This window comes from Procambarus clarkii, chromosome 27 (genome assembly GCF_040958095.1).
Source record: "Procambarus clarkii isolate CNS0578487 chromosome 27, FALCON_Pclarkii_2.0, whole genome shotgun sequence".
In the NCBI taxonomy this organism is placed as follows: Eukaryota; Metazoa; Arthropoda; class Malacostraca; order Decapoda; family Cambaridae; genus Procambarus; species Procambarus clarkii.
This window is the reverse complement of record NC_091176.1, coordinates 5807271-5833135: the sequence shown is the minus strand read 5'-3', so window position 1 is coordinate 5833135 and position 25865 is coordinate 5807271. Positions and strand designations below refer to the sequence as shown.

The 25865-nt window shown below is 45.5% G+C and overlaps 1 protein-coding gene across 3 annotated transcripts in view; it reads right to left on the bottom strand.

The window, feature by feature from the left end:
* Positions 1 to 25865, bottom strand: part of LOC123762748 (NBAS subunit of NRZ tethering complex-like) — a 504795-nt gene that overhangs the window by 473460 nt on the left and 5470 nt on the right. For all 3 annotated transcript variants that reach the window (XM_069332294.1, XM_069332295.1, XM_045749508.2), the window contains exons 2-4: positions 16523 to 16659; positions 8551 to 8687; positions 218 to 356 (exon numbers count right to left, since the gene is read on the bottom strand). In XM_069332294.1, coding sequence (XP_069188395.1) covers positions 218 to 356; positions 8551 to 8687; positions 16523 to 16659 — 413 coding nt within the window. The remainder of the gene's footprint in view (positions 1 to 217; positions 357 to 8550; positions 8688 to 16522; positions 16660 to 25865) is intronic.

Sequence of the window (25865 nt, the reverse complement as noted above, 5' to 3'; positions counted from 1 at the left end):
TGGGATAGCTCCGGGGAGCCTCCGGGACTCACCCAGAAAATGGCGTTTCATTACATTCAACGCTGGTTTTTTTAATTTGTTGCAGAAACTAACAAAATAAAATTTTTACAGTAAATACAGTAATTAACTTTTTGTAAATTGGCAGATGGCTGCCTCTGTTGCAGAGTATTTAGATGAATATCTTATGTATATACAGTGCTTTAAAACAATATCTTACTTTGGTGGGTAGATAGTGAAGATACTAGTTCCTAGTGTGTTAAAAATCTCAACAGCACCAGAGCTGTATGATACACCAACCATCGAACAGTCTGCAGACCATGCTATGCGTCGCCATGACGGGAAGGGGTCGACAAACACTGAAGAAGAGATACAGTACTTGTAGGCCTAACACAGGTGGCAGTTGACTCAGATACTTAATCTTACTACATACATCTATGTGTACCAATGCATATTTTGCATTATTGAATAAAAAAAATTGTAGCACTGAAAAAAATAATGGAAAAAAAATTAACACTGAAAGATGACAAAGGAAAAGAATTATATAATCATAATTCATGAAAAAGTTTTCATCTTGAATGGTATACATACCAGCATTACAATTTGCTCATTTCCTACTTACATGGGATGGGGGAGGTATCAGCACAGAGAAAACTGGCAAAAACAAAACATTGAATGTAATGAAATGCCTCTTTCTGGTACAGCCCTGGTGGCTCCATGTAGCTACTCTGCTAAGACTGCTCCAAGATACCCGTCACATCAGTTGCACGAGTTCACTTGGCCTACCAGGGACCAGAGCTATAACCTGACCCCTTCACATAATGTGCAGGGGAGCAAATGACATTCTGCCATTTCACTGGGAAAGCATCCAGAAAGTTTACAGACAACAGTTGGGTTCCCAAGGTTAAAAAAAACCAGCGTTGAATGTAATGAAACGCCATTTTCTGGGTGGGACCCGGAGGCTCCCCAGAGCTATCCTGGCTGATATGTAACTATTAGCTTTCTGGCATCAGTCAAAGTGCATGGAGTTCTTGCCTACCAGGAACCACGAGCCAGAACCTGGCTTCCCCTCAGCGAGGCACGAGGACCAATGGCCTATAGAAACCCCCGTGTGGTTGGAAGCATTCTATACAGTGCTTCCTCAGACTAACGAACCCCGCTCTATCGAATTCCCGGAAGAGCCGAACAAATTGAATTCGGTACCAAATGTTCAGTGGAACATACAAATGTTCGATTAAGTGAGGAATGTTCGTCCAAGCGGTCACCGAGGCCGAGCGTCAGAGCTGGCTGTCATCAACTATGATTCGCCAGAGTGTAAACAGTTATGTAGTGTTTTATTATCCCTACCCATTGTTTCTAGGGAGAAATGGTGATAAAAATGGTGATAAAATGGTGTCAGGGGGGCATTGGTGAGAGTTGTTGTCAGGAGGCAACACGTGCTCCCTCCTTCCTCCACCTGACCACAGAGACCACTCACTCTCCTCTCGTCGTCAGATGCCAAGAGTCAATTTAATGATAATTATCGCATTATCTACACTGAAAATAGCCTTTTTATTAGAAAAATGTCATATTGGAGCAATAATAATGGTGAAAATTGTAATATATACAGTACATATTTTAAACAGTTTGAACACATTTCCTTTTCACAGAATTTTTAATACAATTGGGGTGTAGATAACAGCCGGCATTGTGTGGCCGGCCGGTCGCTCCCTGAGCCATTGGGGGGGTGGGGGGTGGGAGGGGGCGGGGGTTGTTTCCTGGATCCCTCCCTCCCTCCTCTAACAGCCTACGTACTGTACTAATACCTATAAATTTTGAGGAGGCCAATAAAACAAGCACAGGTCGTGTGAACGTTAGGCCTTGGTGAGGTGGCTGGCATCATTTGTGGTGGTGTCAGGGGAGGCAGGCGGTGTCAGGGGAGGCAGGTGGTGTCAGGGGAGGCAGGCGGTGTCAGGGGAGGCAGGCGGTGTCAGGGGAGGCAGGTGGTGTCAGGGGAGGCAGGCGGTGTCAGGGGAGGCAGGTGGTGGAAAGAGGAGGCAGGCGGTGTCAGGGGTGGCAGGTGGGGTCAGGGGAGGCAGGTGGTGTCAGGGGAGGCAGGTGGTGTCAGAGGAGGCAGGCGGTGTCAGGGGAGGCAGGTGGGGTCAGGGGAGGCAGGCGGTGTCAGGGGTGGCAGGTGGGGTCAGGGGAGGCAGGTGGTGTTAGGGGAGGCAGGTGGTGTCAGGGGAGGCAGGTGGGGTCAGGGGAGGCAGGTGGGGTCAGGGGAGGCAGGTGGGGTCAGGGGAGGCAGGTGGGGTCAGGGAAGGCAGGTGGGGTCAGGGGAGGCAGGTGGGGTCAGGGGAGGCAGGTGGGGTCAGGGTAGGCAGGTGGGGTCAGAGTAGGCAGGTGGGGTCAGGGGAGGCAGGTGGGGTCAGGGGAGGCAGGTGGGGTCAGGGGAGGCAGGTGGGGTCAGGGGAGGCAGGTGGGGTCAGGGTAGGCAGGTGGGGTCAGAGTAGGCAGGTGGGGTCAGGGGAGGCAGGCGGTGTCAGGGGAGGCAGGTGGGGTCAGGGGAGGCAGGTTGGGTCAGGGGAGGCAGGTGGTGGAAAGAGGCAGGTAGGGTCAGTGGTGGAAGGTGTTGTCAGGGGAGGTGGAAGTGGAGAGAGAAGGGTGGTGACCACGCATGGCTGCCAAACCTCTCATTCATACTCTATTATAAATCTCGATCTTAGCTGTAAAATATTTATGCCAAAATATGTTAATTTTCGTGTATTAATATACATTATTAATTATTAACACGTTTTATTGTTTCCTGAAGAAAACAATAGCTGACTTGGCATTGTGGTGTGTATGGCCGGGTACCTGGGGGGTGGGGGGGTCCTGGAGGTGTGAGAGGAGACCTGTCAACCCATCATTTTTTTTTGTCGGGCGAGTTGAGACGCTTCCAAGCCTGCTGCTTCAATACACGGTGTGGGTGGTGTGGTATGGTTTGCGTGTGGGTGGGTTGGTGTGGGTGGTGTGGTTGGGTGTGGGGGGATGATGTGGGTGGTGGTGTGGGGTGTGTGGGTGGTGGTGTGGGGAGTGTGGGTGGTGGGGGCGAATGGTGTTAGTGGTGTTGGGGATGGTGTGGGGGTGTGGGGGATGGTGTGGGTGGTGTGGGGGATGATATGGGTGGTGTGGGTGGTGGTGTGGGGTATGTGGGGGATGGTGTGGGTGGTGGTGTGGGGTGTGTGGGTGGTGGTGTGGGGAGTGTGGGTGGTGGGGGCGAATGGTGTTAGTGGTGTGGGGGATGGTGTGGGGGATGGTGTGGGTGGTGTGGAGGATGGTGTGGGTGGTGTGGGGGATGGTGTGGGTGGTGTGGGGGATGGTGTGGGTGGTGTGGAGGATGGTGTGGGTGGTGTGGAGGATGGTGTGGGTGGTGTGGAGGATGGTGTGGGTGGTGTGGGAGATGGTGTGGGTGGTGTGGGGGATGGTGTGGGGGATGGTGTGGGTGGTGTGGGGGATGGTGTGGGTGGTGTGGGGGATGGTGTGGGTGGTGTGGGGGATGGTATGGGTGGTGTGGGGGATGGTGTGGGTGGTGTGGGGGATGGTGTGGGGGATGGTGTGGGAGATGGTGTGGGTGGTGTGGAGGATGGTATGGGTGGTGTGGAGGATGGTGTGGGTGGTGTGGAGGATGGTGTGGGGATGGTATGGGTGGTGTGGGGATGGTATGGGTGGTGTGGAGGATGGTGTGGGTGGTGTGGAGGATGGTGTGGGTGGTGTGGAGGATGGTGTGGGTGGTGTGGGGGATGGTGTGGGTGGTGTGGAGGATGGTGTGGGTGGTGTGGGGGATGGTATGGGTGGTGTGGAGGATGGTGTGGAGGATGGTGCGGAGAATGGTGTGGGTGGTGTGGAGGATGGTGTGGGTGGTGTGGAGGATGGTGTGAGTGGGGTGGGGGATGGTGATTCTCGCATCTCAGATTATTATTGACACCAAAAGAGCATGAAAGATATTATAATGAAGCACCACACAACAAAGAAACAAACTAATGTGTCCTGGCATATGTTTAAAAAAAAAAAAAAATAAGAAGGTTGTTGGGGCCGGACGGATGGAACGAATTCCGCACTGGAACGAATCGGCTTCGCCCCATATAGTTCGTTCAAGTGAGGACACACTGTACCTGCCATCGACCGGGTCTGACACCCAGAACGATAGGCGCCCCAAAACAAACCGCTATTCTGGTGAAAATATTGCTACCGAAAGCTGAACGAGTGGACAGAACTCCCCAAATGAAAACTAGCAAACTAGCACGAGATCATCAAGTCGCCGCGCCGCCGTCTATGCAACCCCCCTCCCTAGGAAGGGGAAGTGGGAGCCCCAGACCCCCCACCCTGGCGAACCAACCTGCAGTTCTTAGGCTGGATGTCAAAAACACACGAAAACACTGCCAACCAGAGGGAGGGAGGGATGCCGGGGAGCCTCCAGGTCTCACCCAGAAAATAGTGTTTCATTACATTCAATGCTGGTTTTCTGGGGGTGGGGGAGGGGTGGGGGGGGGGAAAGGCCCGTCGGCTCCCCAGAGCTGCCTCACCAAAGATAAAGAAAAGAGGGAAGGGCCCGGGAGGCAGACGCCACATGCCCCAACACAAAAACAAGACCACAGACGAAACGAAAGGACCCTGCAGACGACCCGGGAGACCCGAGCCCCAGAAGAGGAAGAAAGGAAGGAACCCCGGGTAATCCAAAGTGCCCCCATGGCCACAGAGGCCAAGAAGCGCGGAGAACAGCAAAGAGCCACAATCGAACACTACATAAAGAGCACCCTCAGCCCGACCAACAAAGCATCAAGAACCCAAGGACCCCTCCGGAAAGCAGCAAACCCAATTATCGCCAGATAAAAGGAGATGGCTGCAAACTAACAAACCTACCACCAGGACGAAACGAGCAGAAAAACCTCAAGCGTCAGAGGAGAGCATGAAGCTCTCGACCTGACTCCAGAGGCCAACGCTAACAGAAAGAGAGACCTGGAAAAACAACCCAGAACTGAAGTGGCCACAACAAACCGAGGAGAAGAGAGAAAAAAATAGACCACCCGGTCCAACGACCAGGATGGCACCAGAAGCGCACTAGCAGGCCAGAGGTGATACAATGCACGAGACAACATGTGGAATGAGGCAGAAGCAACACCAAAACCAAACACAAGCTGGAGCGACTTCGCCAGCACAGCATGATACAAGGTGATACTAAACGGCAGAAGATGATGGTCCAGGAACAACCACGAAAAGAAAGACAAGACAACTCTATCAGAGACCGAAGTACATCTACGCAGTGATAGGAACCGGAAGGACTGCTAGGAAACTTCATACAACCGCTGAGACGAAGCACACGTGGGAGACCAACAACGAAGCCACCTGTGCCCATACAAGCGACGAGAAACTCAAGACAAAAACCCCAGATACAAGGACTCAAACAAAGTACGAACCAGCCTCATACAGGGCCAGACCGATCTGCAAAAAGAGGCAGAGCCGCGAGAAGACCCTCAGGATCAGACACTGAGCAAGCAGCGCCTGAAACCAAGGCTGGGCCAGCCACCATGGAGCCAGAAGAACAACTCTTCCCTGGTAAGACTCCAAGCGAGCCAGGACCACGGACACCCTCCGAATGTGAACTGCCAGGAGAGCCAACCCGAAAAGTCAACAGACGAGTCACCCGAAGCGACCAGACCCAAAGAGCAAAAGACCGCAAGTAACCCCTCAGTTTAGACAAAGAACCACCAGGGAACAGTCTGAAGAAGCTGGATCATCGATCTGCGAGCGACCCGAATCCTCCGAAGTGACATCCACACAGCTGTGAACACTCACACTGCGCTGTGCAGGAACAAAGGTGGGAATGCATGCGAAGAAGAGCTGCCGGGAAGAAGAGACAAAGAAGCGGTCCGAGCATCCCACACAAGACCCAGCCAAGACCGAACCCGAGAGGGAACCAGACGGGACTACCGCCAGTACCAGGCACCCGGCGAGCTTGGAAAGAACCAAATCTCCGGTGAACAGACATGCAAACCGGTTGGGAGCTCAAACCAGCCAGTAGTTGAGGTAGGCCAGAACCTGAACACCAAACAGAAGCAGTTGGGTCACCACGACCTGAGCCAGGCATGTGAAAAAACGAGGTGCCAGATCCAAGCCGAATGGAAGGCGACGAAAGCGGTAACCTAGACGCCCTACCACAAAACCGAGTCACTCCCTGAACTTCGGATGAATCGGGATGTGCCAATAAGTGTCCTTGAGGTCCAGGGACACAATCCAAGTGCCCAGGTCCAACAGAAGATGGGCCTGGAACAGAGTAGGCATCCAAAGGAGGGGCAAGAAACCCACGGGTTCAGATGGGACAAGACCCAAATGAACCGGAGGTCTGCCCATTACGCGACCGGAAACCAGCGGGAACCCACCTGAGCGACGAGGTTGTTTTGACCACGCACAAGCGAACCCACACCGAGATGACGCGACAGGGTGCAGTAGAAGAGGCCCACCCAGCCAGCCCTGAGCCCCCCCCCCCCAAAGGAGGAGGAGCCACCCAATGCCACCACAGGCCACATGGAATGACCCAAAAGGCCCACAAACCGTGGAACCAGGCACAAGCGAACAGAGCGAGCCTCCCTCCACCACCCTGTCAAGGGGACAAACCACAAAAGGGCCAACATACGTTACGAGAACCGAAGCGGCGCACAGAGCGATCACTGCGCTGACCAGAAAAGACAGGACCGAAGGCTGTGCCTGCCCCGAATCCGGCACCACAGCCCTACCACGAAGGCAAAAACCCTGAGCCCTGGCACGACCCTTCTGGGAAGCCCCCCATTTCCCACAAGCCTCCCTGGAGAACCAATCAGATGGACACAGGACGGCAACCAGCCAAAGCCGCCAGCAGATACTGCACAACTGCAGACTCGGCAAACAGCAGCAGACAAAAAAGCAAAGACATTCGAAGAGCCAGGGCCCAGAGCGAATTCCAAGGAAGAAGTAAACACTGCCTGCCGACACGCGAGGCAAGAAGCAAAAACTGCAAAACTACATCTTGCAGGAGAGGCGCGAACAGCTTCAACAATGCAGATGACGCACGCACCGCCGAGGGCAACGCACCAGACCCAGAGACAGCCCCAAGCTCTACCCCAACCAACTCAACCCACCAAACACTACCAGTGGAACTACTATGTTATTACTCTGAACAGTAATAACATCAGGAGAGTACAGCCAACAGGCAACATGACGGAGGTAAAAGTGGCGACTGTCACCCGGAGACAAGGGCACAGCAACCAACAATCCCGTACAAGACGGGTTGGAACCCGGAAAACACATTCAATGGTCCACCGAGTCCTGACAAGGGTTTCCAGGGGCCCGTAGCGGTAACAACTACAGGAAGCCCGGGCAGGGTGTTGCTAACCGGTTAAGAAACCCAAAAATAACAAGGGGGTAGAGGACAACACTGAAAACCCCTGCAACGTGTACAATCATGGGGGCCTAGCAGAGGGCCACCAAACACTACCAGTGGAACTATAGCTACACTAGCCAGACCCCCCACCAGGCAAATGAAAATAAAAACAAAAGAAAACCCCCGCAAAAGTACACCATCTCCGTAGGCAACAGGAACCGGTCGCCGCTTTGGTGGCAGGTCGCGCAACACCTTGACGCCCTAACCAGCACAATACCAGTCCCTACCCAGGGCCAAACAAGGGCCCCAAGCCCCAGCTGGCTAAGGGCTGCTGGCAAATGCCGAGCAGCAAGAACCTCTACGGGAATGGTTCCCAAACGCCCCAGGGAAGATAGCCCTGTCACACAGGGGCAGTACTCACAGGGCGCTTAGGGAAGGAAGCCCCTAAGCGCATGCAGCCCTGGTACTGATGAGGAACACCTAGCCACCGCACAACACAACACACGGCAGTGAACGCCACACAAGGCAAACACCGCCTAGGAAACCAAGGCCAGAGAAGCGTCTATCCCGGTTGACATTAGCCTATGAACTGATGCTAGGAAGCCGGCGTGGTGAGTTCTGGGGCTCCCCGCTCCCTCCTCTCGGGGCGGGGAGGGCTGAGCGGACGATCGGTGCGGCAGTTAAGTGTGATATTTGCTTGTTTGCTTGTTTCCTTGGGATTGTAGGGAGTTTCTACCTCTCTGTTCGTTTTTTTGTTTTAGTTTTTTACCATGTGGGGTTTCTTTTGTTTTGCCTACCTTTCTGGGTGCCTAACCCTGGTTGATGGCAGATAAGAAAAACCCCAACCACAAGAGGGTTTTCCAGGGCCATTGCTCCCTGAAACCTCTCTGAAGGGGCCAGGTTCTGGCGCTGGTCCCTAGTAGGTCTGAGCTCCATAGCTGATGTCCCAGTCTAATATAACATACATTAGTCCAATAAGCTCCAGGGAGCCGTAGGGGCTCTCCACAGAAAACATGCTAATATGAAACTACACAAGCTATTACATACATAAAACTTCCAAATATTTTGGAATTTGCTACCCAGTTCCTTCATACACACTTTTCATTTCCAATTATTCTCTTCTGTTGGATTAAAATATAAATAAAAATTAAAACTCAACAGGTGTCAATATAACTTACAGTTTGAGTTCTTGCCAACAACAGATGCAAAATCATCTTTTTTAGCACGTATTTCTAGGGTGGCGGCCTGCAATATGGCCACTACAGCTCCCTGGGCACCAACACCAAGCTGCCAGCCTGAACGCCCTCCAACTAATCTGTTAAACATTAAACTTATACAGTACAGTATTAGCAAAGTCTTAAATATGTTAAGACTGATTGGAAGAACGTACCGGCATATGGAGTTACAAAATATATATACTGATTATACACTGATTACAAGCATAAATATCTATAAGCCTCACTCAAATTCCTGTATGTATGTCGGAAATTTCCAACACCAAATTACTAACCCCCTCATATATCTAGTTAAAATAGTTGTCAGGTAATGTATTACTAATAATACTACCATTACTAACGCTCTCAAAGAGGGAGTATTGAGTAATCCTCACGTCACAAAGGGAAGGTATAGCGTCAGCCAAGCAGCCGATGTACCTATTATTTCCCCTAGTGATTATATATTATTTCCAGTCTACAACATTAAAATACGAAAGCATTAAAGACAATATAATATTAAATAAAGATTACATAAATATTTCCCTCCCCCAGCTGATTATAATATTAGCTGAATTTGGACGCTTCCAGTATCTGGAGAGTGACGCGCCCAGTAAGGCACCAGAAAGCACATGGTCACAGAGGCGTACAGACGTGCATGCTCTTGCTATACGTGACTATATATTTGTGCCTACAATTGGGAGCCAAGGACACACCTGAGCTAGTTCTACGCATCTTCCACAGCCATAGGAAGTGCCTTTTATCCATTTGTGGTTTAAGCTAAAGTGATCACAAGTGCTACAGTACAAGGGGGTTAGGCTATAGGCTACCTAAATAGAACGAGTGAGCATTCATTATTAACTTAATTCTCTCTTTCTGCTCATATGACCCTAGGTTTGTTACAAGTATTACTGGTTAATGCTTTCACAGGTACCCGTGAGAAAGTGGAGATAGCAGCCATGAATTTTCCTACCTAGAAGTGTCCATGACGACACAACAGTTGAGGATACACTCGGTGGCTCATTGTCTCAGAACGGTCGTATGATTGGAGAACCTACTGCTCACCTTAACTATTAAACTGCACATGACATATATATATGATAGGACCCGATGGCACCATAAGTTAAATTTTTTAAACTCGTTCTAACGCTTTCCAATTTTTTGTGCATAATCTAGTAGGCAAACACTCCAACTTTGTCTAATGATCACCAATGTATCTTGAAAAGCAAGAAAATTAAAAATAATTATAAAATTTAATATTGAAAATTTCAGATTTTCAGATCACCTGCAAAAATATTAAATACAGTATCACCAAATGTTCATTAACCCCTTAACTGTTCGGCTTCCATATATGACACCCCCCAGTGCACAGGAAATAAATTCTCTGAAAAAAATTCTTTGTTTTTTTTAAAGTGTCAAAAACCCTTCCCTGAGTATGGATATGTTAACAAAAAATCGAAATTGTATTTACTTTGGCTGCTATGGGGTCCGTAAGTTCGCACGTGACATCATCAATCCTTGGTCGCCCGTGGCGTACGTTCCCGGGGTCAGTAGAGCGCCCGGCTCAAGATGCCACAGTTGCCACGAATATATTTTTGTTCATTTTTTGCGCACAGTTATAAAGATATTTTACTAGTTTTTTCGTGCCAATCCTATGTATAATGAACACGTACACTATATTATGACAGTAAAACATCCGTACTGTCCAAAGACAATGTGTTACGTGCACGACATGTGTACACATATATTGAACATACAGTGGTACCTCGGAATGCGATTGTCCCTGTATGCGAGGTTTTCGGAAGGCGAGCAGTATTTACTCCAAAAATTTGTCTCGGAAGGCGAGGGTTACTTCGGGACGCGAGTTTGTTGATACGCGTACAGGCCGACCTAGCGCGTGGTGGTTCGGCGATCGTCGCCCCTCTGCCCCGCCGCCCCTCAGTTTACCATTGTCTCGCGCTCAGTGACTACCCCCACATCAATTCTTCTCGCGGATTTTCAGTGTTTTGTTGTATTTTTGGTGATTTGTCTATACAATTTGTTATTATATATCTCACCATGGGTCCCAAGAAAGCCAGTGGTAAGGATAAAGGCCAGAAAGCTCATGTGAGGATGACAATAGAGGAGAAACAAGAGATCATTCGGAAGCATGAGAACGGTACACGTGTTGTTGAACTTTGTAGCAGTACAACAAAGCCACATCAACAATATGCACTATACTTAAGAAAAATAAGATTATGGGTGCTAAAGTGGCAAAAGGAGTAAGAACATTAACGGCACAAAGACCAGAAAGGTCCTCACTGCCTGATGTGATTATGGAAGGGGACTCCCCTTCCAAACAGTAACTCCTCTCCTCCTCCCCCCTCCTCACCATCTTCCATACGCCTACAGCACTCGACAGCAAGGTAAGTAATAACTGGAACGGATTAATTCATTTCCCTTTATTTCTTATGGGGAAATTAACTTCGAAATGCGAGTTTTCGGAATGCGAGGCGTCTCCAGGAACGGATTAAACTCGTATTCTGAGGTATGCCTGTATTTCCCATGCATCATGCTAATTTTTGTATATATGCAATATATATCATATATGTATATATGATGAGATCTGCCCTTTTATGCCTGGCTTGTAGTCTTGTTAGTCCTGTGGCCTTCAACCAACCCTGGTATAAGATTTGGCTGTAATAACCAAATCTTGACATGTTGGCCAGATTTTTGTCACTAAATTGAACTTTGTCTAAAGCAGACATGTTCTTCTGCAGATGAGATCTCCATGCCTGGATACAGTAGTCCAAATAGGGGTGGCTCCAAAGATTTATACAGTTGAATAACTACTTTCTTTTCTTTTAACTATTGGACTGCGTCTACCGAGAAAACTCGGTCGGTGGGAACTGCGCGAACCGAGAAAACACTCATTTTTTCGTACCCATTCAAAATGCGTGCGCGGTTGGTTGTGTACGAAATGGACTCTTAGGACCTCCAGTGAGAGGCAGCCATCTTGGAAAAAATTTCCAGAATGCCCTACTGCTGGTGGCTGGTTTAGTACTGAGTGAGCAACTATGGGTGGTGCATGCGCCTCTGGCTCCCAAACAACTGTCCAACGCGGTGTTGAAAGATCGTGCCCTGTCGGTGAAATTCAAACCTTATTGTTTGAAGAACATAAGGGTCATGATATTGGTGAAGCTAGGCGCAATAAGGACCTAACACAAAGGTCGATTGCAAGTGATACAGCACCTATGAGGACGATACAGCGAGCGTATCTAGTTGTAGCTCTGAGCGTCACCCTTGTCCACCTATGCTATCTCCAATTTATATAGATGATACATAGATGAATCATTTTCTGTGTTCAGTGATGATGCATCTGATTCAAGAAGCACAGATGAAGTGTTAGCAGCTTCCATGGTGGTGTTTTCCATGTACAGTATATTTTGAAGAATAGCTGAACCTCTTCCAGACTGACTGACACTCTTCGAGGGTGGTTGAATCTCTTCCAGAGTGGAACGTTACAAAAAGATCTTTTCAAGACTACTTCACAAATTGATCTTTTTCTATAATCTTTTCAATACTACCTTATGCTTTACAAGCTTGGCTACATACAACCTACAAGTACTAAAGCCAAAGGTGTACATAAGTGCGTTATTTGCAAGCACACAGAACGAAGAAACAGGAAGCGAAAATCTATCTGTACCTGGTGCAACGAGAGCAAAGTCGCGCTGTGTACCATGAACTACTTCGTTGATTGTTACTCACTTCCAAAGTACTGAGTAATTACCTAGGTGTAGTTACAGGATGAGAGCTATGCTCGTGGTGTCCCGTCTCCCCAGCACTCTTTGTCATATAATGCTTTGAAATTACTGACAGTTTTGGCCTCCACCACCTTCTCACTTAACTTGTTCCAACCGTCTACCACTCTGTTTACAAAAGTGTATTTTCGTACATTTCTCCGGCAGCTTTGTTTCGTTAGTTTAAATCTATGACCTCTTAAAGTTCCGGGTCTCAGGAATTCTTCCCTATCGATTTTATAGATTCCTGTTACTATTTTGAACGTAGTGATCATATCGCCTCTTTTTCTTCTATCTTCTAGTTTTTGCATATTTAATGCCACTAACCTCTCCTCGTAGCTCTTGTCCTTCAGTTCTGGGAGCCACTTAGTGGCATGTCATTGCACCTTTTCCAATTTGTTGAAGTGCTTCTTAAGATATGGGCACCATACAACCGCTGCATATTCCAGCTTTGGTCTAATAAAAGTCGTGAATAATTTCTTTAGTATTTCTCCATCCATGTATTTAAAAGCAATTCTGAGGTTAGAAAGTGTAGCATAGGCTCCTCGCACAATGGTCTTAATGTGATCCTCAGGTGACAGTTTTCTATCTAGAACCACCCCTAGATCCCTTTGTTTGTCAGAATTCTTTAAAGATTTCTCACATAATTTATAGGTTGTGTGGGGTCTATGTTCTCCAATTCCACATTCCATAACATGGCATTTATTCACATTAAATTCCATTTGCCAAGTGTTGCTCCATATGCTTATTTTGTCCAGGTCGTCTTGAAGGGCATGACAATCATCTAGGCTTCTTATCTTCCCTATTATCTTAGCATCATCAGCAAAATGTTCATGTAATTCTGTATTCCCACTGGTAGATCGTTTATGTAGACAATGAACATTACTGGTGCAAGAACTGAACCCTGTGGTACTCCACTCGTAACATTCCTCCAATCCGATACCTTGCCTCTGATTACGGCCCTCATTTTTCTGTCAGTTAGGAAATTTTTCATCCATGTTAGTAGCTTACCTGTCACTCCTCCAATATGTTCCAGTTTTCACGGGGAATGATGTCCGTGTCTCACAGCATGACGACAGTGGGCCCTCAATATCATGTGTTCGTGGTAGGCCTACGGTAAGTAAATCTGCCTCAGTGCCAAGCATACCCTCGCGCAGCTCCAGCAGCAGCAGCAGACGTAGCCGTGGTTTTGGTGCTCGTGGTGGTGTTGGCCGTGTTGTTAGCGCCAACACTAAACCCCCTGGTGTACTTGTGTGGGAGGATTGCGCCACATTTGTCCCTCAAATACCAACATTTGATGATACCGACGTTGGTGTTACAGCATTATTCCCATATACTGGTGATGATATGGCAGACATGGAATATTTCCAGGCATATTTTGACAACATTTTAATGATGCATCTTGTGACTGAGACAAACACGTACGCTCACAGCCTCATAGACAGTGGCATAATACCTGCCTCACGTCTCATGCGATGAAAGGACACGACAATCGACAAAATGTATGTGTTTCTGGCATGCTGCGTGATGATGAAGCACTCTGAGAAAGCTGTCATCCAGGACTATTGGAACAAAGACAGCCTTGTTCCATCGCCCGTGTTCAACCTGTATATGTCGCGGGATAGGTTCCTCTTGATTCTCAGGCACCTGCATTTCGAGAATAATGCAAATGAAGACAGACACGACAGACTGCGGAAGGTACGGAAGGTGTTCAGTGACTTGAGAGAGAAGTTCAGGGATTATTTTGTACCTGGATAGAATATAGTTATCGACGAATCACTTGTACTGTTCAAGGGCAGACTGGCATTCAAGCAGTACAGCCCTTCAAAGCGGCACCGTTTTGGACTGAAGTTTTTCGTGCTGTGCGACTGTGAGACTGGTATCGCCCTGGACATGATCTTGTACTCTGGTAAAGACGGCGACATACCAGCTCAAGATGAATACGGGTTCTCCGGCAGTGTCGTAAAAACCCTGATGGAACCGTTGCTGAACAAGGGGCATATACTGTTCACCGACAACTATTACACCAGCCCCCTGTTGACCAGATACCTCCTTGCCCACAACACCGGCGTATGTGGCACTGTGAAGGTCCTCAGGAAGGAAATGCCAGTGTTCAGTGTAGGTATAGCAATGGGTGAGTGCCAGCTGCACAAGTGTGACAATATGCTGTCAGTGCCGTGGAAGGACAGACGCGAGGTGAATATGCTGACGACGATTCACACTGGTGCCATGTTGGACAGTGGGAAGGTCCACTTTCAGACGCGCAACCCCACATATAAGCCGGACTCATAGACTATAACATGAACATACACCTCGACGATAAATGTGACATGATGCTTGGTGGTGTGGAGTGCGTGCGCAGGTCTGTGAAGTGGACGAAAAAGTTCTTCTTCCACTTCATGGATGTTGCAGTGCTCAACTGCTTCAATATATATCTAGTAAAGTCCGGCAGGAAACCGTCTATACGTACCTTCAGTGCCAGCGTTGTGTCACAGCTGCTGGTAAAGTATGGCAAGGAGGGCTCCGTTGTACCATGCGGAGTGCAAGCAAAAATGCCACACGCAGCTCCAGACAGACTGAGGGGTAATGAGAACTTCGGGGTACACATGCTCGAGTATATGCCAGGCACAGCATCATGGGAGAAGGGTAAATGTGCATGCATAGTATGCAGGAACACTACCCGCAAAGAACAAAAGCGAAGATGCATCAGCGCCTGGTGCGTGGAGTGCAAGGTGCCACTCTGCCCCATTGACTGTTTTGCAGCATATCACACACTCGCGGAGTGTGTGTATAGTGTGTGTATATAGTGTGTGATACTGTACAGTGTGTATATATAATGTAATTACTGTATAAATATATAAGCATGACACATTGAAGATATGTGCAGGATAAGTGTACTTGTTTGTGATGCACGTAACACAGTGTCGACGGACGGTACGGATGTTCTACTGCCATAATATAGTGTACGTGTTTACCATACATTGGATCGGCATGTAAAATCTAATAAATTGTATTTGGAACTGTGTGCAAAAAATGAACAAAAATATATTCACGGCAGTACGCGCATCCCGCCCTGGGCACCCTGCTGGCCCCGGGAGCTTACGCCACGAGCGCACGGAGAATGATGACGTCACGCACCACCTTACGGACCCCATAGCAGCCAAAAGTAAGTACAATTTCGACATTCCGTTGCTATACCCATATTCAGGGAGGGATTTTTGACACTTTCAAAACAAAAAAGAATTTTTTCCCTTAGAATTTATTTCCTGTGCACTGTTGGGTGTCATATTTAGAGGCTGCGCAGTTAAGGGGTTAAGGTTCGTTTGATTATTTTTAGGGTTTAGTTGGCTTTTTTTTACTGCAGCTCCCACTTGTTGTGTAATTCAATGACTGGTGGATTCTGACTCCAGGTACTTTTCTTCTGCTATAATGCAGTACATTTGATTTGATTTCATTAGTAGAACAGATTTGATAGTTGTTATGGGCATTGTTATGCTCAACATGCAAGGTCTTGCATTTTCAATATTAAAAAGCATTTGCAAGTCTTCAACCAATTATGAAATTCATGAAAATCTCTGTGTAAGGCCTCGCTATCACTTTTTTTCCCACTTTATAATAGATTTTAGTGTCATGTGTAAATCTTATGATGTTGTTTGTAATATTCTTATCTATGACATTATGTACATGACAAAAAAAAGGTTTGCCCCAAGATGAAATCATGCAGTACCCCACTTACCTCATTTCTCCAGTAAGATTCCTTTCCATTTAGATGAGCCCTTGCTATCTTTGTTACCCATTGCTTTATTATCCATTCAAGTACTTTACCATTTATTCTATCTCGTAATTTCCTTGTCATTCTTTTATGTGGTATCATATCAAAAGCCTTAGAGAAGTCCCTGTACAGTATTACATCTACTGGAAGTCCATTGAATAGCTAATGTGAATAGCTGCTTTGAATAGCTACTCTTCAAAAAGTGAGCAGGTTTGCAAGGCAGGTTTTATATATAACAAAATCATGTTGCATTGCTTTTACTAGGTTGTGCACTATGAGATGGTGAATGAATCCCTCCCTGAGGATTCTCTCCACGAGCATGCAGATATGTAAAGTTTGGCCGATCGATAACAACACACACTAAACACTACTTTCTTACAATGCTTACTTGGCTAAACTTGGAGAAACAGCTGGAGCAGGTCTAACATATGTCCAGAGGGATGATGCAACGGCCCAGATGTTAGCCGGAGTCTGGGTGACAGTTCGGTAAAAGAAGTTCCCGCCAAGGCTGATTGTGCCACCTCCCTAAAATTAAAAGTATAGTACTATAAAGTAGCATCCTACTAAAATGATCTAATTGGGGCCAAATCCATTCTGTTAAACTGGGCATACCTCTACTCTGCTAGACACAATTTGATTAATGACATTTAAGCTCTACTATACATAAACTTGTTTTCAATCTAATCATACTACGGGTATTTTCATTAAGAAGTAAATGTTCATACCTGTTTGACTCATTGATTTGTCGATGAGCCTAGTTAGACTATGTTGATGCAAATAATTTTATTTATATTTCACTGCATGTGATTAGTAGCTTTATAAAAAATACAAATACCTGTATAGTACTAGTACTGTACTTACAAGTAAACATTGAGATCAGTCCATATGTATTAGAATTTTCAGAAATCAAATAATATTTTATATATAATATTTTATTATTTTTTAAAATTGTATTACAGTATTTAATAAATATAATTAGTATTTAGACAATGAGTCACAATAACGTGGCTGAAAATGTGAAGACTGAACCACACACACCAGAGGATGAGACGATAACATTTTGGTCCGTCCTGGACCATTATCAATTTGACATGGAAGTGAGGGAGGCTATCCCCCCCTTTTTCTTTTTCTTTCTCCTCTTATTCTTATGTTCCCATACTTATACCCATTATTACCCCCCCTTCTTTCTTACACCCCTTTTTTACACCCATCCCATCTGTACCTTTTGCCTTACTCTTACCTTCCTCTAGGAATTTCCTCCTCCTCACCTCTCTCTCTTGCATTCTAGTTCCCTCCTTGGTCCAAACCAGGCTACTGGATATAGCCGGCTATGGATATTACAGGCTCATGAAAGTTATTCCTCAGTTCGCCAAATATTTCTTAACGGTATTTTGTATTGTTCTCGTGTTTGCTCTAAGCAAAGATCAGTGGACGAACCGTCAGATGGCTCCTGTGAACATCGTGGAGACACAATGTGGAGACATTCGCCCTACAAATATTACAGTCAAAGGAGGGACCTAGAAGGTGATTGATGATACAGCGAGTAAAAGAAATGAGTGACTGTTCCCGACAGGTTGACACGCCCCGCGTAATTGGTGAGCTTGGATTCAACATTATTCGGAACGTTGGTCGACCTGATGGTGGACGAGCAACACACTCCTCAGTAATGTACAGACGGTCCTGGTGGGAATACGTGAGGGCCTAATAAGCCATCATGCCGTAAGTACGTATTTCCGGACTGTCCCCATTACCCCAAATCATCAGTCCCCTGTATTCCAGGATCCTACCTCCCTGAGGGACCACCAGATCGGTGCAAGAAATGCCTTCTGCACTCAATCAGCAGCGGTACCACGATGCAGGGAAATGTGGTCTGTTGGCCCCAGTTCATCGCTCCTCTACAGAACCTCGATGCTATTGAGTAAGCCGTGTAAGGTAACTGAGCTCCTGACAAGAACTTCAGTCGCATCATTGCCCAAGATATTACTTCCCTCTATGCCAGGCCTTGAGGTTATCTTGAGATCTTGAGGTTATCTTGAGATGATTTCAGGGCTTTAGTGTCCCCGCGGCCTGGTCCTCGACCAGGCCTCCACCCCCAGGAAGCAGCCCGTGACAGCTGACTAACACCCAGGTACCTATTTTACTGCTAGGTAACAGGGGCATTGGGTGAAAGAAACTCTGCCCACTGTTTCTCTTCGGCGCCTGGGATCGCACCCAGGACCACAGGATCACAAGTCCAGCGTGCTGTCCGCTCGGCCGACCGGCTCCCTTGGCCTCTTGGTTAAGGCAGTTCATCAGGCAGGACGTTCTCTTCACCGCAGTCCATGATCTGCGTACGTCCTATGGGCGAGACTGCACAATACTAATTTGTTTTTTTCCTTTCAGGACCAAACCAAATTCCTTTTGGTGGGGAGGTGTTACGGACTCGTTACCCTTGTCAGGGGGTAGAGTGGCAGTTCCAGCGCCATCTACGAGTCTGCACCCGAAATGCCCGGGAATCGTACGTAATATGGACAATGCCATCTGGTGGTGGCTATCTAAAACTTGCAAATGGCTAAAGATTCCTGCTTTGGTCAACCAGAGGGGTCATGGTGAGTAACCTCTGGTGAGGTGATGCATCAAGACCAGTGCCACCTAGTGTGTGCTACAGAGCACAATGTCAACTCCCCAGTGAGTAGTGGTATTTCCTAGTTTCGCCAGTATCGGCTAGGTCATTGATGACGTTTTTGTGTCCACAGAGGTGACGTCTGGGGGCAGCGATACTAGAGACGGCAGTTCATCTTGGGCAGTCCACAGTCTCCCTACAGGGTCCTGGAAACGACCAAGTAAGCCGCCGCCGATGAAGCAGTGTGGTAGCTGCTAGTGGTTTAGTGTTGAAAAGATCGGCGTACCTTTGGGACTGGCTTAAGGGAGAGACTGACGACAAGGAGGTGCCTGTTAAGTAGTGCTGCTAGCTGGTTGCTAGAGACTGCTGCCAGGGGATCGCTACCCTTGTATTGGTTTGTGACCCCGCTCAGCGTGTGGCTGAGGTACTCTGCCAGCGAGTAGTTGGAGAGCGGTTGTTGGGGTACAGGCACCTCGTGAGACTGTCAGTGGGCTGGCCCACGTACAGGTGAACTCGCCGGTGTTCTTCCCAGTAAGGTTGGATACGCTACTGGATAGTGAAGAAATACTGGGGATTGATGAACTCTGCACGTAAGCACGATTGATATCCTGGGCGAAAGGATTGTACATAGGTGTAGTAATAGCCTAGCTGTTCTTTAAATATTATTTAAGGTGACAGTGTACATATATATACTTAACGATGGTGGAAAGATATTTAATACTTTGACAAAAGGAACAGTGTTTTATTCATCCCCTCCTTTTTTTATGCACTACATAGCCACTTTCTTGAAAGCGTACTACCGACTTGGGGTCGGATACTATCAGTTTGGTTCTACCATCAAAGAACCCGGTTGCGACCCATTGTGGCCGTAACAATAATCTTCTAAATTACTAACTTTTACCTAAGGACTGTTAATACCGTACAGATGTGTTGGAGGACGGCATACTGTACTTGAATATACAGTACTGTAGTATAAATTAGGATGATGTAACCATCATCATACAAGTAGGAGAGCATTAACTTTCATCGTACTGTTCATCCAAGTACAGTATTGCAGCAACTCATTAGCCAGTATACAACATATCCACATCCTGCCAGTTTAAGATTTATTTCTCAAACAATTCTCAAATTAGTTTTCCAAAAATACTAAGTACTTACCACTACTGTACTTTCACAGTAACAGCACCGTCTAAATTTACAGTGTAGTTTCACATGACAAAAACACAGCCCTAAAATATCTAGAAACTTCTCTACCTTTATAACATATTGAATTTAGTGCTTTGGTTATCTTGAGCTTATCTTGAGATGATTTCAGGGCTTTAGTGTCCCCGCGGCCCGGTCGTCGACCAAGCCTCCACCCCCCAGGAAGCAGCCGGTGACAGCTGACTAACACCCAGGTACCTATTTTACTGCTAGGTAACAGGGGCATAGGGTGAACGTAACTTTGCCCATTGTTTCTCGCCGGCGCCCAGGATCGAACCCGGGAGCACAGGATCACAAGTCCAGCGTGCTGTCCGCTCGGCCAACCGGCTCCCCTGGTGCTCACGAGTAAAATACAATACAGCATGACCAACATGAAAATAGTTATTATGAAGTAATTTAGTTGATGAAATCACTTGATCATTATATTATGACATATACATGGAAAAAGGATATGTCATTAACATACATACAGGCAACACAACAATGTCATACCAAACTGTCACCCCACAACTAAAATAAAAAGGTGAAATAAATCAGTACCATGTAGAAATTTGAGTCAAGACACACAAAAGCACAAAACCAGACTATTCACAAAATAATTTTCCCTCCATTTTAGGCATCGTTGTACTCTACAAACATAATTGTATGATTATATTGTTGCATATTCATACTATTATGAATTACACACGTAACTGGATAAAAATCACATCGTACACAAGATGATTCACCAATGAATTTTGAAACCTACAGTATTAAACTTAACATAATTCAACCCAACCCAATCTAACCTATACCAACCTATCCTAATCCAAATAAGCCCAATAGTGCCTAAGCTAATACTTCCTAACTTAACAATATACATGGGAGATCTTGAGATGATTTCGGGGCTTTAGTGTCCCAGCGGCCCGGTCCTCGACCAGGCCTCCACCCCCAGGAAGCAGACCGTGACAGCTGACTAACACCCAGGTACCTATTTTACTGCTAGGTAACAGGGGCATAGGGTGAAAGAAACTCTGCCCATTGTTTCTCGCCGGCGCCTGGGATCGAACCCAGGACCACAGGATCACAAGTCCAGCGTGCTATCCGCTCGGACGACCGGCTCCCTATACCGACCGGTATATATGGCTTTAATAACCATATATACAGTGTGTGTGTGTGTGTGTGTGTAATTACCTAAGTGTAATTACCTAAGTGTAGTTACAGGATGAGAGCTACGCTCGTGGTGTCCCGTCTTCCCAGCACTCTTTGTCATATAACGCTTTGAAACTACTGACGGTCTTGGCCTCCACCACCTTCTCACTTAACTTGTTCCAACCGTCTACCACTCTATTTGCGAAGGTGAATTTTCTTATATTTCTTCGGCATCTGTGTTTAGCTAGTTTAAATCTATGACCTCTTGTTCTTGAAATTCCAGGTCTCAGGAAGTCTTCCCTGTCGATTTTATCAATTCCTGTTACTATTTTGTATGTAGTGATCATATCACCTCTTTTTCTTCTGTCTTCTAGTTTTGGCATATTTAATGCTTCTAACCTCTCCTCGTAGCTCTTGCCCTTCAGTTCTGGGAACCACTTAGTAGCATGTCTTTGCACCTTTTCCAGTTTGTTGATGTGCTTCTTAAGATATGGGCACCACACAACAGCTGCATATTCTAGCTTTGGCCTAACAAAAGTCGTGAACAATTTCTTTAGTTTAGTTATTTCTTTTCTTTCTTTCTTTATCGCCATCCATGTATTTAAAAGCAATTCTGAAGATAGAAAGCATAGCACAGGCTCCTTGCACAATATTCTTTATGTGGTCCTCAGGTGATAGTTTTCTATCTAGAACCACCCCTAGATCTCTTTCTGTATCAGAATTCTTTAAGATTTCTCACATAATATATAGAGTGAGTGAGTGAGTGACTGAGTATATTATTTATTTATATTTATATATATTTATATATATATATATATATATATATATATATATATAAATATATATATTATTAAATATGACCGAAAAAGTAAGATTAATAATTCTAACACGAATTTTCTCAATCTTTCGTACATTACGCTTCACTGTTGGAGGTAAATCAAAAATCACTTCTCCAAAATTCATTTTTATTTCTAGTCTGACGCGACACGGGCGCGTTTCGTAAAACTTATTACATTTTCAAAGACTTCACAAATACACAACTGATTAGAACTTGCGTTTCTCTGATTTTATATCTACATTTGAGTTATCCTGGCGATAAAATATCGCCAGGATCTGATTCGTGATCAGATATACAAGGCAGAGAATGAAATCAAAGACAACAAAACGCAACTACTTCATGCTACAAACGAGTGGAGAAATAGCAACATCGACCATAGTATCCGTACCCGCATTGAACAACACCTCGACATCCTCACAGACCAACATCACCTCAGCACTGAAACAAGGATTATCAAGAAACTAACAACATTATATGGAGGACCTATGGCAATTCTACGACCAAGAGATGGCTTCCTGAACCTTGCAGGAATTAACCTCACTGAGGACCAAGTCACTCTCCTAAATCTGGGCATAAACTGTCATGTTATGTCCAGACCGAGTGAAATGGCCCGGAAAGTAGAGTTGGAAATTCTGTTGGACGACATATTCGACCTCGAGACACAAAAGAAGGTCACTACCAAAGATACCTTACAAGCAGAACTTATTGCAGAAGGAGGAAAGAATCGAGGCAACTACAGAAGCACCATACTGTCCCCCGAGCTTAAAGCGGCAGCTAAAAGCCTTCGTGAGAACAAGGAGATAGTTGTCAGGAGAGGTGACAAGTCGCCAATATATGTCATTCTTAAAAAAGACGAATATCTGGCGAAAATGAACATCATACTCTCTGACCAAACTAAGTTCCAAAGGGTAACGAAGGACACTACAGCCGAATTAAAAGCAAAGGTCAACAAACTGATCGAAACTGTGAACGCCAAGAAATCCGGACTCCACCTGCCAAAGATCATTGGGGAATATAAACCTGGATATGCGTATGGAAATGTCAAGACGCACAAGCCTGGAAACCCACTTCGGCCAATCATTAGCCAGATACCCACACCCACGTACAGACTGGCGAAGCGACTCAACGGCCTGCTGACTCCTTATGTTCCTTGCGCCTTCAGCCTGAAGTCTCCAAAGGAATTTGTGGACTTACTGCGGGGCGCACGGGCCACAGGGATAAGAGCCTCGTTGGACGTAGAATCGCTGTTTACCAACGTACCTGTGGACGAGACAATCGGAATGATAGCCGACAGAGTGTATCGTGATCCAGCCTGTACTCCTCTTGACATGCCAGAAAGTATTCTGAGGTAACTACTCCAAGCTTGTACTAAAGAGGCACCCTTCTTGAGCCCGGATGGGCACATGTATAAGCAAGTAGATGGGGTCGCCATGGGTTCTCCCCTAGGTGTCCTGTTTGCAAACTTCTACATGGGTACCATCGAGCAAAAAGTCTTAGTCGACATGAACTTGAAACCGGCCATATACTGCAGGTATGTTGACGACATTTTTACACAGGTACCTGATGTCAGACATCTGCAGGAGCTGAAGGAGGCATTTGAGCAGAGTTCCGTGCTGCGTTTCACTTACGAGACGGAAAAGGATGGGAAGCTGCCCTTTCTAGATGTAACAGTCATGGAAAAGGGCGGAGGTTTCCACACTGCAGTCTACACTAAGGAAACAAACATAGGAATGTGCCTAAATGCCAACAGCGACTGCCCTGACAGGTACAAGAGGAGTGTTGTTAACGCATACGTCGACCGTGCTCTCAGCCACAGCTCAGAATGGAAGCAAGTCGACGAAGAACTCTGTAGGGTAAGGCAGGTCCTAGTCAATAACGGCTTCTCCAATGGTTTCATCGAAGACATCATAAGAAGGAAAGTGAAAAGCCATGCAACCTCCGAAGAGACAACTAACACAACACCTATACCCCCTATTAGTCTATTTTACAGGAACTTCTTTTCCACAGCTCATAAAACGGAGGAAAGGGTCCTGAAAGATATTGTTAATAGAAACGTTATCCCTACAGACAAAAATCAGAGGATACAACTGACGATTTACTATAAAACCAGAAAAACGGCCAGCCTACTCATGAGAAACTCTCCAGACACAAAACAGAACGCTTTAAAAGAGACTAACGTCGTCTATGCCTTCTAATGCCCACTTGGGGACTGTAAGCTCCAAAAAAACCAGTATATAGGCAAGACAACAACATCTCTTTCTAGGCATTTAACGATGCATAAGCAACAGGGCTCCATTAAGGAACATATAATCTCTTCCCATAACCAAACCATCGCCAGAGAAATCCTAGTAAACAACACAGAAATCATCGATAGATACAGCGATAGCAGGCGGCTTGACGTTTGCGAGGCACTACACATCAAGAAGTCAACACCAGCAATCAACAGCCAATTATTGCACAACTATATTCTACCCACCTCAAGACTCCGCTCCAATATAGAAGCATCAAGAAATATGGACCTATAGGCTTTCTACAAACACTTCTATTCAATACCCATTGTTTCTGTTCTGTCTTGTGTTGATACTTTTAATACCCTATTAATATCCCCTATTGTTCTGTCTTGTGTTAATGCCACATCACCCTTCCCACCTCACTCAAATGTAGATATAAAATCAGAGAAACGTAAGTTCTAATCAGTTGTGTATTTGTGAAGTCTTTGAAAATGTAATAAGTTTTACGAAACGCGCCCGTGTCGCGTCAGACTAGAAATAAAAATGAATTTTGGAGAAGTGATTTTTGATTTACCTCCAACAGTGAAGCGTAATGTACGAAAGATTGAGAAAATTCGTGTTAGAATTATTAATCTTACTTTTTCGGTCATATTTAATAATATATGTCTACAGGAAAGACTGCTACCAAAATATACTAATATATATATATATATATATATATATATATATATATATATATATATATATATATATATATATATATATATATATATATATATATATATATATATATATGTCGTACCTAGTAGCCAGAACGCACTTCTCAGCCTACTATGCAAGGCCCGATTTGCCTAATAAGCCAAGTTTTCATCAATTAATTGTTTTTCGACTGCCTAACCTACCTAACCTAACCTAACCTAACTTTTTCGGCTACCTAACCTATAAAGATAGGTTAGGTTAGGTTAGGTAGGGTTGCTTAGGTTCGGTCATATATCTACGTTAATTTTAACTTCAATAAAAAAAAATTGACCTCATACATAATGAAATGGGTAGCTTTATCATTTCATAAGAAAAAAATTAGAAAAAATATATTAATTCAGGAAAACTTGGCTTATTAGGCAAATCGGGCCTTGAATAGTAGGCCAAAAAGTGAGTTCTGGCTACTAGGTACGACATATATATATATATATATATATATATATATATATATATATATATATATATATATATATATATGTCGTACCTAGTAGCCAGAACTCACTTCTCAGCCTACTATGCAAGGCCCGATTTGCCTAATAAGCCAAGTTTTCATGAATTAATGTTTTTTCGTCTACCTAACCTACCTAACCTAACCTAACCTAGCTTTTTTGGGCTACCTAACCTAACCTTACCTATATATATAGGTTTGGTTAGGTTAGGTAGGGTTGGTTAGGTTCGGTCATATATCTACGTTAATTTTAACTCCAATAAAAAAAAATTGACCTCATACATAGTGAAAAGGGTAGCTTTATCATTTCATAAGAAAAAAATTATAGTAAATATATTAATTCAGGAAAACTTGGCTTATTAGGCAAATCGGGCCTTGAATAGTAGGCTGAGAAATGAGTTCTGGCTACTAGGTACGACATATATATATATATATATATATATATATATATATATATATATATGTCGTACCTAGTAGCCAGAATACACTTTTTGGCCTACTATGCAAGGCCCGATTTGC